This window comes from Lutra lutra, chromosome 3, assembly GCF_902655055.1.
Source record: "Lutra lutra chromosome 3, mLutLut1.2, whole genome shotgun sequence".
Classification (NCBI taxonomy): Eukaryota; Metazoa; Chordata; class Mammalia; order Carnivora; family Mustelidae; genus Lutra; species Lutra lutra.
Genome location: NC_062280.1, coordinates 123,737,336 through 123,756,435, shown reverse-complemented (window position 1 = coordinate 123,756,435; position 19,100 = coordinate 123,737,336). Strand labels below are relative to the sequence as shown.

Below are 19,100 nucleotides of genomic sequence, written 5' to 3'. Positions count from 1 at the left end.
CAAATGCAGAAAAACTCTGGAGAAAAGATACTGAGAAGATATAACTGAGTAAATCTGTTTTGTTGTTATTACTTAGTTGGTTTTTACTTTTGTTTTGGTTTTTAATTGTGATAAAATATACAACATTAAAATCACCATTTAAACAATTTTAAGTGTACAGTTCAATCAACAGCTTTTAAAAAACTGCAACATTAGAAAATATAACATTTGTCAATATCAAATATCAGATGAAAATTAAAATCTGTAATTCTGTGAGATATAGCATCTATTTTTTTAGGCACTAAATTATGCAGTTGATTAAGATTTTATAAACTTTTAATAAAATAATAAAGAACTTATACAGACATAGGGATCTAAGCAGAACACATTTTTATGGCTTAACCTTTCTCATTTCCTAAAAGGACACTCTATTTAAAATCTTTTATTGCGGGGCGCCTGGGTGGCTGAGTGGGTTGGGCCTCTGCCTTCCGCTCAGGTCATGGTCCCAGGGTCCTGGGATCGAGCCCCTTATAGGGCTCCTTGCTCAGCAGGGAGCCTGCTTCCCTTCCTCTCTCTCTGCCTGCTGCTCTGCCTACTTGTGATCTCTCTCTCTGTGTCAAATGAATAAATAAAATCTTTAAAAAAAAAATATTTTATTGCCTTATTTCATTCTCATTTATTAACCAAAGTGGGCCTAATAATCCATCAGTTAAAAACTATTCCTACTCTGCCAGGAAAAAAAAAAAAGGAACAACAGCAGTAACAATGTCAAGAAAAAATTTCTCAAGAAGCCTGATACTATGTCTTTATCAGTTAAAACCGAGTTACACAGTGTTCCAAATGTTTTCCAAATACATGACAGCCATGTGAGAAAGTCAAGGTTTTAGAACTTATGACTTTAGTACCTTTTATAAGAACACTGCTACCAAAACAAGAATATAAATGCAATGTTAACAATATATTAGGGATTCTGAAATGAATTCAGCCAAGGAAAGACTATGAATGGACTATTATTAAATACACATTTATATTAATCATTATTCTCTGGAAAGTGATAATTACTTTATTCAGGAGGAAGATTAAATTCAAGTTATAGATTTCTGCTTTTAGAATATAATTTCAAACTTACGAGACTTCAGAGATTGTACACAAAGCTTCAGAAACCTAAAGGTCAGTATCTAAGATTAACCATTTCCTAATTAATAAAGAAGGCAAAGAACCTGATAGGGAAAGTCTAGACTTCGGGATTACCCAGGATCATCCATCCAGCTGGCTCCAGAACTAAACCCAGTGCTAAGTTCATCTTAGTTCTGGGTCAGTGTTTTCTCCATTACCTCATGATTGGAACACACTTCTCAGGCACTATTTCAAATCCTTTCTGGAAACTGGCAGGGTAGAAATTATAACAAACTCCAAAGCTCTGGCAAAAGTTCTCTCCAATTATTAGAAACCTACATATAAAGCTATTCTTAGTATCTCCTCAATTTCACCTCCAAGATAAGGCTTAGCTCCTGTACTGGAAAACAAACAAACAAACAAACAAACAAAAAAAACCAAACCAGCAGCAACCATTTTATTAAGTTCTTCTTAAGTGCCAAGTATGGTGCTAAACATATGACATGCATTATGTCACTGAATCATGAATTACCCTATGAAATATTTATATTACTTCTAATTTCATAAATGAGGAAATAGTGATTTGAGGGGATTAAATAACTTGCTCATGATCACAGTCCTAGGTAGTGGTTCAAATCAGGATTTTAATGCTTGTAAAATTAATTAATTGGCTTTTAAAGTACAAAGTCAGCACTCTAAGGTCTAATACCAACACTTTTTTTAAAAGATTTTATTTATTTGACAAGAGAGATAGCATAAGCAGGCACAGAGGCAGGCACGGGGAGAGTGAGAAGCAGGCTCTCGGCTGAGCTGGGAGACCGGTGCAGGGCTCGATCCCACGACCTAAGTCATGACCTGAGCCGAAGGCAGAAACTGAGCCACCTAGGTGCCCCAAATACCAACACTTTCTAAGACCTAATACACTGGGGAACTATTTCTCCTTACATTCCAGAGGCACAGGTATTTTAAGTATATACTAGGTTGTGAACTGGCCAATGGCAGCTACATGTTTTGCTCACGATTGCTACCTTCTAGCACCCTGCCTAGGCACCTGGTAGGCACTCATTAAGTTTTTGGTGAATAATGAATTTGCGAATAAACAATACATACAAATTAAAAGGCATCATACAACACACGCTTTGCTTCTGATCTGTGGACTAAGATCACTGCTTTTATCATAAAACCTTATTCCATTTCTTCAAAAAATCTACGTCTTAAAAAAGCTAATCCTCTTCTATTTTTAAACCATCCAGCTGACTAGTCAGACAACAAATCTTCCAGGGTAATGATTTAATAATATATTAACAATAAGAACTATCATTATTATAAGTAATTATAATCGTAAGTAAGTAATTAAGTAACAGTGTTATGGACTGAATCTCCCCAAATTTTTGTTGAAGCCCTAACCCCCAGTACCTCAGAATGTGACTGTATTTGAAAACAAGGCCTTTATAGAGGCAACTGAGTTAAAATAAGGTCAGTAGGGTGGCCCTAATCCAATCTGAATGGTGACCTTCTAAGAGGAGGAGGTTAGGACACACAGAGAGACACCAGGGCAGCTTGTACAGATAGACAGCCACTGAAGAGGCCACAAGAGGGTGGTTGTCTGCAAGCCCAGGAGAAGCCGCAGAAGAAACCAACTCTGCAGACTCTGAGAAAGTAAGTTTCTGTTGTTTAAGTCACCCAGTTCATAGTATTTTGTTCTGGCAGCCTTGGCAAACTAATATAGTAAATAACTACTATTACTAAGTAAAACACTCTAATATTGGGTAGGGGAGATTTATCAGGAGATGGGTCGGTATGGGGTTAGAGATGGAAACTGAGTTTCGGTGGGGAATTACGTCTAAGTCAATATTTTTATTGAAGTACTTCCAAAAAATCAGGGAGCTGGGCTACATTTGGCAAGACTACCATTAAGCAAATGCCTCCTTCATGCCAGCCACTGTGGAGATGCACTAAGTCCAGGCATATAAAATGTGCTAAGACTTGCTGAAGTCCTCGAGTGGGAGACAAATGCAAGTAAGCACACAATCCTAATGCTGTGGCTGCAGCAGTAGTAACTGATGATTTATTGGGAGTAGCTAATATTTACCAAGAGTTTATCGGGCCCAAAGAAGTATGCTAAGTTCCTCACAATAAACCCCATGAGACACTATTATCATTTTACAAATGAGAGAACGAGAACACAAGGAAATTAAGTAACTTGTCTTGAGTCCTAAAAGCTGGTAAGTGGCAAAGTTAGGTAAAGCACGGGTAATCTGGCCAGGACTTTAAGTGCTACAGGCAGTACTTTGAGTCTGGTACTCTGACGCTGTGGAAACATCCCAAAGTTCTCCCAGCTGATGAAAAGCACTTCAGCATTTCATCACCACATAGAGCCAGCCCATAGCATGTAGATACCTTTTATTTTTTTTGGGGTCTTTCTGAGGATTTTATGTTAAAAAAAAATTTAAAGAAAAGATTTGAATAAATTTAAGCAACGGTTTCTATCACAGAAATCACCTAAATTCTTTTAATTCTACTGGGAATAAAATCTTAAAATTTCCTGTACTAAGAGTACTACTAAAAATACAAATGTCTTAATACATCATTCTTTATCAACTTAATTCATTCCAGTTGTACCATACAATATCATACTTAATTTCAACCCTTAAAGTACAAATAAATAAAAAATAAATTAATAACATTTAAAACTGTATCTTGTCAATAAATAGCACCTAGACCAGGAGAAAATAGGATATAAAACTTCTGATATTCTCAAAATAACACTGGTTTCTAATATTAAAATGTTACAACATGGCAAAAATAATAAATTCTACATTTATGCCATGGGTATGATGATAGGTAAGTTGAAATTACTACAACAGTATACAGAATAATATTTCAAAATTATTTCAATTATTTTGTTAAAGCTGTGGAAAGTTTATTCAATCAAATTCTTGCGAGTTGTTAAGAATAAAACCAAAAGCAAACCCTGAGATGCCTAGATTAAAACAGATGTGAACTTTAAAAGTAGAGTCTGCAATTTTACTTCTGCTCCCCTCGCTACCTTATTCCAGCTACAAGGCTGCCTCTTGGAATACTACTGATCATCCACTGAAGCACAGTTTGAAAACCTATAAGCTTAAGGGATTCTACCTAGCAAGAAATTCTGGAAATACAAAACAAACCACAAAATATACAATGAGGATGAAGACATGCAATGCTCTTAACTTTAGAAGTGCTTGGAGTTCTCCCCACTCCCCTTTACAAGTACTTATTGAACAAAGGCTGTGTCACACCTAGCACACGCTGATAAAGAAATATATTACAGTGTAGTGAAAATAGAAACCAACAAAAAGCAGTGTCTTGTAATTTATTATAAGTGCTATGAAAGAAAACAAACTGGGGGCAGACTGTAAGAGAATAGAGGAGATGCCTGGTGGGTAAAAAGGACTTCTCAGAGGAAGACTTAACGAAGGGAAGAGGACTGATAAGATGCACCAAGAGACGGGATATTTTTTTCTTTTGGATTTTTTATTATAGAATTTTTTAAATGTAAATAAAATAGAATAGTAAGGGGCGCCTGGGTGGCTTGGTGGGTTAAAGCCTCTGCCTTAGGCTCAGGTCATGATCCCAGGATCCTGGGATCGAGCCCCGCCCCGCATCAGGCTCTCTGCTCAGAGGGGAGCCTGCTTCCTCCTTTCTCTCTCTCTGCCTGTCTCTCTACTTGTGATCTCTGTCAGCTAAATAAATAAAATCTTTAAAAAAATATATAGTAAGACAGACTCCTGTGTTGATACAGCCTATCTCATTTTATCAACATTCATACCCCATCCTCCCAACTTAGCCTGAATTATTTTGAAATAAATCCTAGATCTGACATGATTTCACCTGTAAATATTTCAGTATGTGTCTCTAAAATATAGGATCTCTTTGCTCTGACCACATGGAAATAAATTGGCAATCAGCAATAAATTATCCCAAAAGACTCACATGTTTAAAAAAAATTTTATTAAGTTTTCTAATTATAATTCCAGCATAGTTAACATACAGTGTTATATTTGTTTCAGGTGTACAATACAGTGATTCAACAATTCTATATGTTACTCAGTGCTCATCATGGTAGTAAGTGTACTCTTTAATCCCCACCCCCTATTTCATCCATCTCCCACCCACTCCCCTCTAGTAATAGTTTGTTCTCTATAGTTAGAGTCTATTTCTTGGTTTGACTCTTTCCCCTTTTGCTTGTTTTGTTTAATTCTACATAGTAATATAATATGGTATTTGTCTTTCTCTAACTGACTTACTTCACTTAGTATTATATTCTCTAGCTCCATCCATATTGTTGCAAATGGCAAGATTCCATTCTTTTTTTATGGCTGAATATTTTTGTGTGCGTTATGTGTGCACATGCGTGCGCGCGCACACACACACACACACACACACACACACACACACTTCTCTCTATTCACTCATCTAGCAGTGGACACTTGGGCTGCTTCCATAATTTGGATATCAAAAGTGATATTGCAATAAACAGAGGGGTGCATGTATCCCTGTGAATTTCCGTGGTAAATATCCAGTAGTGTGATTACTGAACTGTAGAGTAGTTCTGTTTCGGACTTTTTGAGGAAAATCCATTCTGTTTTCCAGAGTAGCTGCACCAGTTTGTATTCTCACCAACAGTGCTCCAGGGTTCCTTCTTCTCCACAACCTCACCAACAGTTGTTATTTCTTGTATTTTTTATTTTAGCCATTCTGACAGGTATAAGGTAATATCTCATTGTAGTTTTGATTTGCATTTTCTGATGATGAGTGATGTTGGGCATCTTTTTTGTGTCTGTTGGCTATCTGGATGTCTTCTTTGGAAAAATGTTCATATTTTCTGTGCATTTTTTAATTGGGTTGTTTTTTGGGTGTTGAGCTGTATCAGTTCTTAATATATTTTGGATACTAGCCCTTTATCAGATATGTGATTTGCAAATACCTTTTTCTGTTAAGTTGATTGCCTTTTTAATTTTGTTAACTTTTCTTTTGCTGTGCAAAAACTTTTTATTTTGATGTCATCCCAATAGATTACTTTGGATTTCATATTTCTTGCTTCCAGAGACAGATCTGGAAAAATGATTCTATAGCCGATGACAGAGAAATCACTGCTGTACTCTCTTCAAGGATTTTTATGGTTTCAGATCTCACATTTAGATCTTTAATTCATTTTGAGTTTATTTTTGTTTATAGTGAAAGAAAGTGGTCCAGTTTCATTCTTTTGCAAGTCCAGTTTAGCTGTCCAGTTTCCCCAACACCATTTGCTGAAGAGACTTTTTTCAATTGTATATTCATTCCTCTTTTGTCAAAAATTAACTGACCATATAATTATGGATTCATTTCTGGATTTTCCATTCCATTCCATACATGTTTAAAAATTAACTATATATATGTTTTAAAATTTAATTAATTTATTTGAGAGACTGTGAGAAACAAAGAGTGCATTGTGATAAGAGGAGCAGAGGAAGAGGGACAAGCAGAATCCAGGGTGAGCATGGAGCCCAATGCAGGGCTCAATCTCACAACCCTGAGATCATGACCTTAGGCCAAATCAAGAGTCAGACACTTAGCCAACTGAGCCACCCAGGCACCCCTAAAATTAGACAATATATATACTGTTTTAAAGATTTTATTTATTTGACAGAGAGAGAGAGATGACAAGTAGGCAGAGAGAGAGGGGGCCCACTGAGCAGAGAGCCTGATGCGGGGCTCAATCCCACGACCCTAAGATCATGACCTGAGCAGAAGGCAGAGGCTTACCCCACTGAGACACCCAGGTGCCCCTAAACAATGTATTTCTAAATAATCCACAAATAAAAGACAAAAATCACAAAGAAAACTAAAAATATTCTGTACTAAATGACAATGAAAATACAACATAACAAAACTTATGGAATACAAGTAGAACACAGCTTAGTGGAAGATTTATAGTTTTAATTGCTTATTGAAAAGAATAATTTAAAATCACTTATCTAAGGTTCCATCTTAAGAAGATAAAAGAGATGTGTAAGCCCAAAGTAGAAGGAAAAAGAGAATAAAGATAAGAACAGAGATCAATGATATAAACAGAAAACACAAATTACAACCTGCAATGAAATAGATCACCACAGAAACTATAGATGTGAAATCTACAGAATATTATGAACAACTTTGTGCTAATAAATTCAACAACAAAATAGACAAATTAGAGATAGACAAATTACAGAGGTGCCTGGGTGGCTCAGTCAGTTAAGCGTCTGCCTTCAGCTCAGGTCATAATCCGAAGGACCTGGAACTGAGCCCCGTATTGGGCTCTCTTCTCAGTGGGGAGTTGGCTTCTCCCTCTCCCTCTCCCTGCCACTCCCCCTGCTTGTGCTCACGTGCCCTCTCCCTACCTCTCTCTGTCAATTAAATAAAATCTTAAAAAAAAAAAAAGAAAGAAATTGGGGCGCCTGGGTGGCTCAGTAAGTTAAAGCCTCTGCCTTCGGCTCAGGTCATGATCTCAGGGTCCTGGGATTGAGCCCCACATTGGGCTCTCTGTTCCTCAGGGAGCCTGCCTCCTCCTCTCTCTCTCTGCCTGCCTCTCTGCCTACTTGTGATCTCTGTCTGTCAAATAAATAAATAAATAAATAAAATCTAAAAAAAAAAAAGGCAATAGACAAATTATAGAAAAAATACAATATATCAAACACAAGATGAAAAATAAAATCTGCAGAGCTCTTTATCTACTAAGTAAATAATATTGGTTGGTGAATTCTATCAAACATTTAAGGAAGAAAAACTATCAATCTTATGGAAACTGTCAGAATATGGGAGATGAAAAAAGGCTGCCTAATGTGTTTCATGAGGGCAGCACAATCTTGATACCAAAGACAAAGACATTACAGGAAACATAATTATAGACCAACATCCTTCAAATTCATACACTTAAAGCTTTTTAACAACATATTACTAAATCAAACCTAGCAATATATAACCAAGCAAGAATTATTTCAAGAATGCAAAACTTAGATAAACATTACAAATCAATGCAGTCTACCAATGTATCAGAATAAAAGAGAACTACAGGGTCATTTTGGTACATGTAGAAAAATTTGATACCACTTATAAAAAAAATAGAAGGAACTTCCTTAGTCTAACTGATAGCATTTATTAAAAAAAACCCTATGGTTAGCATTTTACCTAATGGTGAAACACTGAAAACACTTTCACCAAGATTGGGAACAAGTCAAAGACATCCATCCTGATTACTCTTCAACATTATATGAAAGTCCTGAGCCAGTGCAAAAAGAAAAGAAATAAAAATAAAAAGATGGAAAGAAGGAAAACTATCCTAAATTGCATACATAATTATTTATGCAGAAAATCTGCATGTATCATCAAAACCTGCCAGTGAATTTACATATGTATCTAAAATGTACAATATTTTAAAAGTTCTTTTTTTTCTTTTTAAAGTTCTAAGTATAGAAACAAACATATGGGAAATAAAATTTTAAGTTAAAATTTTAAAAATAATCCCATATACAATAGTGCCAGAAAACATGAAGCTCTTTAGAAATGAATTTAACAGAAGGTGTACAAAACCTCTACAACTAAAAAACTATAAAATGCTGTAGAGAAAATTAAAGAAAACCTTAAAAACTGAAACTATATCTTTTTAGATTCATGGTTTGGATGTGTCAATATTCCCTGAATTGATCCAAACCATAATCCCAGCAGGCATATTACTGAAATAAAAACTGACAAGCTGATTCAAAAGTTTATATGATAATGCAAAGGACCTAAAATAGTCCAATCCTGAAACAGAAAAATAAGGCTGGTGGCCATATACAATCTTACTTTAAATCTTGCTGTAAAGCTAGAGTGACCTGATAATGGCGTAAGTATAGACAAAGATGGAACAAAATAGAGCCCAGAAATAGTCCATACTTACATAGTCACTTAAGTTTTTACAAAAGTGCCAAACAAAGTCAATGCGGGAAGAATATATATATATATATATATATATATATATATATATATATATATATATTTATTACAGAGATCACAAGTAGGCAGAGAAGCAGGCAGAGAGAGAGAGGAGGAAGCAGGCTCCCTGCCGAGCAGAGAGCCCGATGCGGGGCTCGATCCCAGGACCCTGGGATCATGACCTGAGCCGAAAGCAGAGGCTTTAACCCACTGAGCCACCCAGGCGCCCCGGGAAGAATCTTTTTTAAAAAGTGATGTTACAACAACTGTACATTCATAGGGGGTAAGGTGGGAAAGAAGCTCAAACCTTACATCACACCTATACAAAGAAAAATGACTTAAGTATACATAAACAAAAAAACAAAAGCTTTTAGAAGAAAACAAAAGAAAATTTCTTCACAACCATAAGTAAAGATTTATCCAGCCAGATACATAAATCAATAGTCATAAAAAGGAAAAATTAGTAAATTTCATCAAAAATAAAAATTTCTGCTCACTTTAGATTGAAGAACCACAATCAGACACATTAAAAGTAAGTTTTTGTATTTCTTTCTATGCCAAACTGAATTTACAGTTAACATATACATGAAGAATGCCTGTTCCTAAAATGAATGAGTTGTTTTTAAAACATTTTGCTCAAGTTTAATAGAGAAGCACAAAAACCATAAATGCACAGTGCAGTGAGTTCTCACACAGTAAACCCACATAACCAGACACAGATCAAGATCAAGAAACAGAATCCTGAAGGTCCCTTGTCTCCCCCTTCTGTCACTCCCTGGCCCTCCCCAAAGGTAATCTCCATCATGACATCTAACATCACTAACCACAGTTTAATGGATTTTAATTCTTCAAAGCTAACTAGAATATGTAGAAGTGTAGATATTGAAGAACTGATAGTTAAGGTACAGATATCCTTCCTTTAGATTCAAGAACATTAAAAATCTACCAATTACTTGAAATATAACTTCCAATATGGCATACCTTTGGTTATGAAAGAATGCCCTCCACCTCACCTCTACTCTTCCCTCATGGAGGTAATTCTTTTTTGTTGTTGTTGTTAAGATTTTATTTATTTATTTGACAGAGAGAGATCACAAGTAGGCAGAGTGGTAGGCAGAGAGAAAGGAAAGCAGGCTCCCTGCTGAGCAGAGAGCTCGATGAGGGGCTCGATCCCAGGACCCTGAAACCATGACCTGAGCCAAAGGCAGAGGCTTAACCCACTGAGCCACCCAGGTACCCCTCATGGAGGTAATTCTTACATGTCTTCCAAAACCTGCAACCTTCCTTGATTCTCTTGGTTAGAGATGTGGGTAATTTTCTCACTCTCCAAATACTTCTATCATTACTCTTCATACACTTTTTTTTTTTTAAGATTTTATTTACTTATTTGAGAGAGAGAGTGAGAGAAAACGCGAGAGGGGAGAAGGTCAGAGAGAGATGCAGACTCCCCATGGAGCTGGGAGCCCAATGCGGGACTCGATCCCCAGACTCCAGGATCATGACCTGAGCCGAAGGCAGTTGCTTAACCAACTGAGCCATACAGGTGCCCTTTTTTTTCCTCCCGTACACTATTATTATAAGATTTATGAGTGCCTTACCTCATCGGTGTGTAAATATTTAAGGCCAGGGATTCTCACTTGCTCTGTTTCTTTACTTTTACCTACTCTAGTTCTCATCAACATAATACACAACAAATGGCTGTTAACAGAAACCCCAGTGGTACAGAATCTGTTAAATGGGTAGAAGTATTTAAATTAATATATCCAGGTTACAACAGCCTATTATCTGTAGACAGATACAAGGTCTAAAAGTGACAAAAACAAAGATTTTAATACATATTCTAGAATATTTTGATTATAGTCAGAAAAGACAAATTTGGATCCACAGTGTTACAATAGTAACAACTGAAGTAAAATCTCATGGAAGTAATTCTCAGTTTAAATATGTGAATAATTGTTTAGTAATGCATTAACATGAATGTTTTCCTTTGGAATCAAAATGAGATTCTAACACCATATGGAAAGCTATGCATCCAAAAGAAAACAGCACATATTTTTACATATTCAAATGAACAGACAAAATGAAAATCAAATAATACAATCTCATTTTAAGTTCATGTAAGTAATGACATCAATCTCATTTTATTAAAATAGAAATATTAATTTTAATGAACTAACATATAGATTCATACGCATTTATTTTTATTGCACCCAATGAAATAATATGAATAACTGGACCCTTAATATTTAGTGACATTTATTGGAAAAATACACATTTATATAAACAACTAATACTGACTTACTCCCAAACAAATGAATTTACATAGTTATTCCTGCTAGAACTACATGCCACCTTTACTTCTCTTAGGAAACAAACGTATTTTTCTATAGATTGTCAGTAAGAAAAATATTTACCAACTTTCAATTAATGTGTATATGTGACAAACACAATTCAGAGACCTACATAGTTGACACTCATCAGTCAATTGATAATAATGATTATAAAAAGAACTTCACTTACTGCTATTTCTCTACATGCCGACATAGAGATCCCAGTTCCTTCTATTTGTTTTAAAGCATAGTCTTTATCATCTTTCCTGTAAAGACAAAGTTATTTTAATATTTGGATAAAACTAAATGTATGTGCATTTTTAATAAAATATAAATATAAATCACATAATACATTTTTTGACACCTTTCACATGTAATCACAGAATATCATATAGGAAAAAGGTTTTGGATAATCTAGTTCAATCCCACTATTTGATGAGGAAAGTCAGATTCAAAGTAATAAAAAGATTTGTCCAAGGCTCCATGGTTTGGGAAGGCAAAGACTTAGAAATAGGTTCTTCCTGCTCTAATATATATACATTTCCTTTCTATATATGTATGTGTAAGTGTGTGTACTGTAACACTTGACAAACACACATACACAACTTGCTTTCTAAAACCCTTCAGATATTGGTGGGTCAAAAAATTAAGAAATGAATGTATCACTAAAGTACAAAATGGTGATAATTTCAAACAAGTTATAGTCCTCATATCCCCCAATACCTTCGAAGAGAGTCACTCAACATGGTTTACTGAGCACTTACTACGTATTCAGAACTGTGCTCAGTACTGGGGATACAGCAGAGTTCCTTGTTCTATAGAGCTTTCTGCGTCTACTGGTCTAGACAGATGAACAACACACCACAGTACAGTATGATAAGTGCTATGATAGGGCAAGTGCAAACCACAGAGGTTACTCAATGGTTACTCTGGTAGAGGACCTAAGCAAAAACTTCTCAAAAGAAACACCACTGAAATGAAGCCTAAACAGCAATTCTTGAACTCTTTTGACCCAGGACCCCTTTACTCTCTTGGATATTACTGAAGACTCTCAAGAGATTTTGTTATATCATTATTTACCCTATTAGATTTTTTTAAATGGGAACTTTTAAAAACAGGGAATGCAAAAGCATATACCTATTAGCCACCAGAGCAATGACATCATCATGTTATGACACCTTTGGAAAAAACTCACTGTACATTCAGGAGACAGTAAGAAAAGGAAATACCAATGACCCTTGAACAACATGGGTTTGAGCTGCGTGGTCCACTTATATGCAGATTTTTTTTTGATAAATATAATACAGTACTATAAGTATATTTTATGATTTTCTTAACATTCTTTTTCCAAGTTTACTTTATTATAAGAATACACTATGTATCACATGTAATATACAAAATATGTATTAATCTACTGTTTATCTGTAAGGTTATTAGTAGTGAAGTTCTTGGGGAAGTAAAAGTTATATATGAATTTTATTTATTTATTTATTTTTAAAGACAGACAAAGATCACAAGTAGGCAGAGAGCACAGGCAGAGAGAGAGAGAGGAGGTAGCAGGCTCCCCGCTGAGCAGAGAGCCCGATGCGGGGCTCGATCCTAAGACCCTCATGACCTGAGCTGAAGGCAGAGGCTTTAACCCACTGAGCAACCCAGGCATCCTTATATATGAATTTTACATAGTGGTGGGCTATCGGAGCCCAACCCCAACCCCCATGTTATTCAAGGGTCAACTGCAGTATCATACAATCATACAATCATACAATCACTACAATGAAAACAGTGCCAACCACATGGACCCTCTGTAAGGACTGTGTGTGAGGGGTAACTAGCAGTTCCCAGATCAGACTTCAGAAACTGCTGGGGTGTGTGTGTGTGGGTGGGTGGGTGGGTGTGTGTTATGAGTTAAGGGGAAAACACAATGTGAAGACAAATGAAATGAAAGAAAACCATCTGAGGGAGAACAGACACCATAAACAACAGGGGATAAGGCTGATGGCATTAATCAAGAACCACAACATAAGTCTTTTTACTCCAAGAATAACAGGAAGCACTCCATTTAAGATTTCTTTAATAAGAGGGGCACCTGGGTGGCTCAGTTGTTAAGCATCTGCCTTTGGCTCAGGTCATGATCCTAGGGTCCTGAGATCGAGCCCCACATCGGGCTCCCTGCTCTACGGGAAGCCTGCTTCTCCCTCTCCCACTCCCTCTGCTTGTGCTCTCTCTCTGTCAAACTAATAAATAAAATTGTAAGAAAAAAAAAGTTAAAAAAAAAAAGATTTCTTTAATAAGAAAATACCAATTAGGGATGCCTGGGTGGGGGTGCCTGAGTGGCTCAGTGGGTTAAAGCCTCTGCCTTCAGCTCAGGTCATGATCCCAGGGTCCTGGCTGGGATCGAGCCCTGCGTCGGGCTCTCTGCACAGTGGGGAGCCTGCTTCCCTTCTTCTCTCTTTGCCTGCCTCTCTGCACAAGTAGTTGTGATCTCTGTCTGTCAAATAAATAAATAAAATCTTAAAAAAAAAAAAAAGTAAAGAAAAGGGATGCCTGGGTGGCTCAATCAGTTAAGCGTCCTCCTTCAGCTCAGGGTCGTGTGATGCACGTCAGGCTCCCTGCTCAGTGGTGGGAGTTTGCTTTTCCCTTTCCCCCCCTCCCTGCTTGTGCGCACTCTCTCTCTCTCTCAAATAAATAAATAAAACCTTTAAAAAAAAAAAAGAAAATATCAATTATATTTTATTTGAAAAAAATACCTCTGGCTGCCATTTGAATGCTTAGGGGGAGTAAATAAGAACAGGAGGCAGAGAAGCCAGTTAAAAGTAAACAGTGTTGAGGGGCGCCTGGGTGGCTCAGTGGGTTAAGCCGCTGCCTTCGGCTCAGGTCATGATCCCAGCGTCCTGGGATCGAGTCCCGCATCGGGCTCCTTGCTCATCAGGGAGCCTGCTTCTCCCTCTGCCTCTGCCTGCCATTCTGTCTGCCTGTGCTTGCTCTCTCTCCCTCTCTCTCTCTGACAAATAAATAAATAAAATCTTTAAAAAAAAAAAAGTAAACAGTGTTAAAATTACTCAGGTGAAAGATGATGGTGGTGGCCACAGAATGGTGGCTGCCATACAGGGTAGACTGGAGCGATGTAAGGCAGAACCAATAGCACCTGGTGACTGAACTCTGGGCAGAAGGAAGAGAGGTCAAAGAAAACGATTTCTGCTCTGGCAATAGGTTAATGGCATATTACTGACTGAAATAAAAAAACGGCAGGAGGAAAAGATCTGAGTGAACAAGAAGATGGCAGTTCTGTCTTGTGCAGGTTGAGTCTACAGTACATTGAGACACCTAAGTGAAAATGCCAAGCTGAATAAACACGTCTAAAGCTCTAGAGAAAGCTGAAGACACCAATTTACTATAATCAGCATATCCACAGTAATTAAAGCTATGAGAGTAAAGTGACACCAAAGAGAAGCACTGTCAAAAAAAAAAAAAGAAGTGGGGTGCCTGGGTGGCTCAGTGGGTTGAGCCTCTGCCTTTGGCTCAGGTCATGATCTCGGCGTCCTGGGATCGAGCCCCACGTTGGGCTCTCTGCTCAGCAGGGAGCCTGCTTTCTCCTCTCTCTCTCTGCCTGCCTCTCTGCGTACTTGTGATCTCTCTGTCAAATAAATAAATAAATAAAAATCTTTAAAAAAAAAAAAAAAGAAGAAGATTTTGAAAAAGGGCAGAATAGTAAATAGTATCAGAAGCTGCAAAGAAGGCTAATAAGGTAAGGATGGGGAAGTGTCCCCTGAATTTAGCAATGATGAAGTCACCAGACAGTAGATTAGGCAAAAATAGCTGGAGTGATGTAGCGGCAGGGTGTGTACTGTGGAAGGCTGAGGAATGAATGGGGCATAAGCAAACTAAGACAGTAAGTATAGGTATCTGAAGGGGAAAAAGATGTCAGTAGCTGGAGTAATACACAGGTTAAAGAATTATTATTTTTTTCAAGACGGAAAAGACCTAAATAGAGTAAGTACGAACAGGAAAAACCCAGAGAAAAGGAGTTGCTGATATCAGAGAGAGAGGTAAAAATTTAGAGAGCAAAGACTGAAATGCTGGGGTGGGGTGGGGGGGGGATTAGAGAGGGCTAGAAGGAGGAATACTTTAAGGGAGAGTTCTCATCTTGATGGCTTTCATATTTTCCTGATGTTGGGAATTAGGTCATAAACTAAAAGTAAGGGCAAAGGTGGTAGAGTTCAAGATACAATGAAAGAAGTTTTGGTTGAATAAATGAGTAACTCCTTATAAAATAAATTCCTTTAAGCTCATTTAATACTTTATTATCTTAAATTATTATTAAAACTTACATAGCTTTATCTTTGTTTTTACAACACACTTACACCAAATCCTTAGTTGTGGGGAAAAAATCCCAATTCCAACATTATTTTTCAGAAAAAAGATTTGTTTTACAACATTCAGCTTTATAATGTATTTTCTAGTAAAGCACCACAGGTACTCATTATTTTAAAAATACATTAAGTGTATCTATACTTAATGTTCACGAAGTCTGAATGATTTCTGAAAGACTTAAAAAAAAGAAGTTAAGGAGAGTGACACACACAAAAAAATGAAGTCGAGGGACGCCTGGATGGCTCAGTCAGTTGAGCAACTGACTCTTGGTTTTGGCTCCAGTCCTGATTTCAGGGTCATGAAAAATAGCCCCGCACAGGGCTCCACACTCTGGGGGAGTAAATACTTAGCAGGTAGTCCGATTGAGATTCTCTCTCTTTCCTTCTCCCTCTGCTCTCTCTCCCAAAATAAATAAATAAATCTTTAAAATAAATAAATAGATAGATAGGAAGAAAGAAAGAATGAAGTCAGGGTCAGAATAAGTCTATTACACACTTTCACATATATGGTACTAATTTAACCAGAAGATTAACCCAGGAGTGTAAGAAATTGCTCTATGTCCTATTTGAGGATAGCATCTTAGATCTGAGCACTGTAAGGAGAAAGTGATGAGAAAGAAAATAAATTAAATCAAAGGCTTATCCCTTCACCTCCTTAACAATGACCCCAAATTTCTCTTATTTATAAATAGCCAAGTTGCTAGATGTAAATGTCTTCTCAATGAACTGAAAAATTCTCATCTGTACAGTCCTCACCCCCATCCCAAGTAATCATATGTCTTGTATTTTATAAAAGTAAATGAGGGGCGCCTGGGTGGCTAAGTGGGTTAAGCCTCTGCCTTCGGCTCAGGTCATGATCTCAGGGTCCTGTGATCGAGTCCCGCATCAGCCTCTCTGCTTGGCAGGGAGCCTGCTTTCTCCTCTCTCTCTCTCTGCCTGCCTGTCTACCTACTTGTGCTCTCTCTCTCTGTCAAATAAATAAATAAATTAATTAATTAATTTTAAAAAAAAAGTAAATGAGAAAGGTGAAATTGTATAATAAAAAAACTGAAGATGTTTAATTATCAAAAAGGCAACTTCCTCTTGAAAATCACTGAACACAATTAACATCATAATGTAATAGTGCTTTGTGGTTTACAGAGCACATTTATTTATATATCCATCTACACAGTCATAGTAAAATGGCACAATGGAGAGGGAAAGGATCTGTTCCCTAGTTTCAGTCATGATCCAGTTGAAGTAGTCAGACTATATAAATAAATAATGGTACTAAGGTGTCCTACATGCTATAAATAGAGGGGATAAGACTATAGCTTGAAGGATTGAAGCAAGATGAAAGAAAGCTTCAGAAAGAGACTACTTAGGCAGAGATTCTTAAGACTTCAGAAGTCTATCAGGAAAGGAGGGAGGGGCTGGGGAGAGAAATCAGTAGCTGGAGCCAACATCCCCAAAAGTAGGAATAGCCATGTACAAAAATACAGAAGCACAGGGGAGGTGTGACATGCTCAGAGAACACAGAGAGAAGCAGCAGCAGTTTAATAGCATCAAACATGGATGAGCTGAGAATGGATGATTTCAGGAATAGGCAGAGGTAAGATGGGAGAGGGTCTTCTATGTCAGCTGTCTCCTAAGAGGGGTATAGAGTTTATGTGATGTGCTTTACTTCAGGGAGAGAAAAAACATGTAAGTATGTGAAGAAAATATTACATTAAAAAATAATAAATAAAGCTGAGGAAAAGTATGTTATGTGAGAAGACCAAAAAGAGGAGGATGAAACCATAATGAACACTTGCCTTTAATAGACAGGAGAATTAAGTCAATAATATAAAACGGTTGTAAAAGAGTAGTTTAAAAAAAATGAGCAGTGTTTTGGTAAAATAGCGTAGTGAAGGGGTGCCTGGGTGGCTCAGTGGGTTAAAGCCTCTGCCTTCGGCTCAGGTCATGATCCCAGGGTCCTGGGATCGAGGCCCGTGTAGGGCTCTCTGCTCGGCAGGGAGCCTGCTTCCTCCTCTCTCTGCCTGCCTCTCTGTCTACTTGTGATCTCTCAAATAAATAAATAAAATCTTAAAAAAAAAAAATAGCGTAGTGAATACACATGAAATTTCACTTCCCTCCTACAACCCTACTAAACCTATGGTAAAGAAATGTTTAAAAGATATAAACTCATATAGATGAAAAATGGAGAGAAGGCAGCAAAAAACTTTGGAAACTAAAAAGTAAGTGGACAAATACTGACTGAGAGGATCCAGGAAAACTAACTCAGAAGCTGACAGTGAAGAAAGCTGAGAACCAATTAGATGTACATAGCAAATTCCTCCAAAAGCAGAGAACAGAGAGTATGGGATATCTCTGGAGGTAGAACTGGTTGGATGGAAAATAAAGTTGAAGAGATATTCTAGAAAATTGAACACTAAAATAAAGAAGAACAGAAAAATCAGACAACCAGCCCATGGAATCCAGTATACAAATAATTAAGAGTTCTAGAAAGAAATAACAGAGAACAGAAAGAAAGAAAATTAATGAAGTGATTCAAGGAAACTTCCTAAACTGAATGACAAGGTTTATAAAACTCAAAGGGTCCAATGAGTTCCCATCACAAATAGTTGAAAATAGATCCACATCAAGACACAATATTTAGACATTTCAGAAAAATGGAGACGAGCAGATTTAACATGCTTGCAGGGGAGATAGGTAATGGATCACTCAGAAAGGATCAATATTACTCAGCCATGAGAAAGAATGAAATCCTGCCATCTGTGACAACATGGATGAACCTGAGGACATTAAGCTAAGTGAGATAAATCAGAGAAAGACAAACACTGTACAATATCACTTACATGTGGAATCGGGGAACTCATAAAAACAGAAAGTACAATGGTGGTTACCAGGGGCTGGGCATACTGGGGAGACTCTGTAAGGGTACAAACTTGCAACCAGAAGATAAAAACGTCCCAGAGACTCAACGAACAACATAGTAATTATAGACAACACCGTATTATAAACTTCAAAGTTAGTTACTAAGAGACTAGATCTTAAATTTTCCCACCAAAAAAGGAAATGATAATTATGTGACATGATATAAGTGTTCGTTAACTACAGTGGTAATCATATTGCAATATATAAATTTATCAGTCAACAAGTCGTATACCTTAAATTTACACAATCCTATATGTGAATTATAACTCAATACAATTAAATTTTAAAAATGATTATGAATCGGGATACCTGTGGACTTCTCAATAGCAGTTTTAGAAGCTAGAAGTTCTAGAGCAACTGCATGCCGTAAAATCGTGAAGTACTGATTACAGTGTCAGTAGATGTGGTTTGGAGT

The 19,100-nt window shown here is 36.9% G+C and overlaps 1 protein-coding gene across 5 annotated transcripts in view; it reads right to left on the bottom strand.

The window, feature by feature from the left end:
- Positions 1–19,100, bottom strand: part of CDK8 (cyclin dependent kinase 8) — a 126,814-nt gene that overhangs the window by 49,496 nt on the left and 58,218 nt on the right. For all 5 annotated transcript variants that reach the window (XM_047722965.1, XM_047722966.1, XM_047722963.1 and 2 more), the window contains exon 2: positions 11,590–11,665. In XM_047722965.1, the coding sequence (XP_047578921.1) occupies positions 11,590–11,665 (76 nt within the window). The remainder of the gene's footprint in view (positions 1–11,589; positions 11,666–19,100) is intronic.